The sequence below is a fragment of the Cariama cristata genome, unplaced genomic scaffold, assembly GCF_000690535.1.
Source record: "Cariama cristata isolate BGI_N322 unplaced genomic scaffold, ASM69053v1 scaffold19630, whole genome shotgun sequence".
Taxonomy (NCBI): Eukaryota; Metazoa; Chordata; class Aves; order Cariamiformes; family Cariamidae; genus Cariama; species Cariama cristata.
The window spans coordinates 20,827-21,079 of record NW_009594321.1 but is presented as its reverse complement, the minus strand read 5'-3'; the positions used below and the strand labels follow the sequence as shown (position 1 = coordinate 21,079).

At 53.0% G+C, this 253-nt stretch overlaps 1 protein-coding gene across 1 annotated transcript in view; it reads left to right on the top strand.

Annotated features, from left to right (window-relative positions):
• Positions 1 to 207: 207 nt before the first annotated feature.
• The window catches only part of ANKRD13C (ankyrin repeat domain 13C), a gene marked incomplete at its 3' end in the record, with an annotated part of 20,813 nt that continues 20,767 nt past the window's right edge, over positions 208 to 253 (top strand). Inside the window, 1 exon segment of the mRNA XM_009697643.1 lies at positions 208 to 242. Coding sequence (XP_009695945.1) covers positions 208 to 242 — 35 coding nt within the window.

Here is a 253-nt window from a genome sequence, read left to right as displayed (position 1 = left end):
TGGAAGCGGCCGTGGGGGCCGCGCGCTTGGAAAATTGTTGGGATTTTCCTAACGGGAGTGAGCCCGGTACCGGCTTTTGCAACCGCGGAACGCTGAGAGAGCTCCCTCTTACCGGGTGTTGCTCCATGCCTGAAAACCTACTTCATTTAAAAAAAAAAAAAATCATTTTTCTAAAGTGCCAGACCTGTCACCTGTTTGCTGTCGGAGATGGCGAGCGCACTCAGGAGTGGTTACTTTGGCTGGTGGGGGAAGG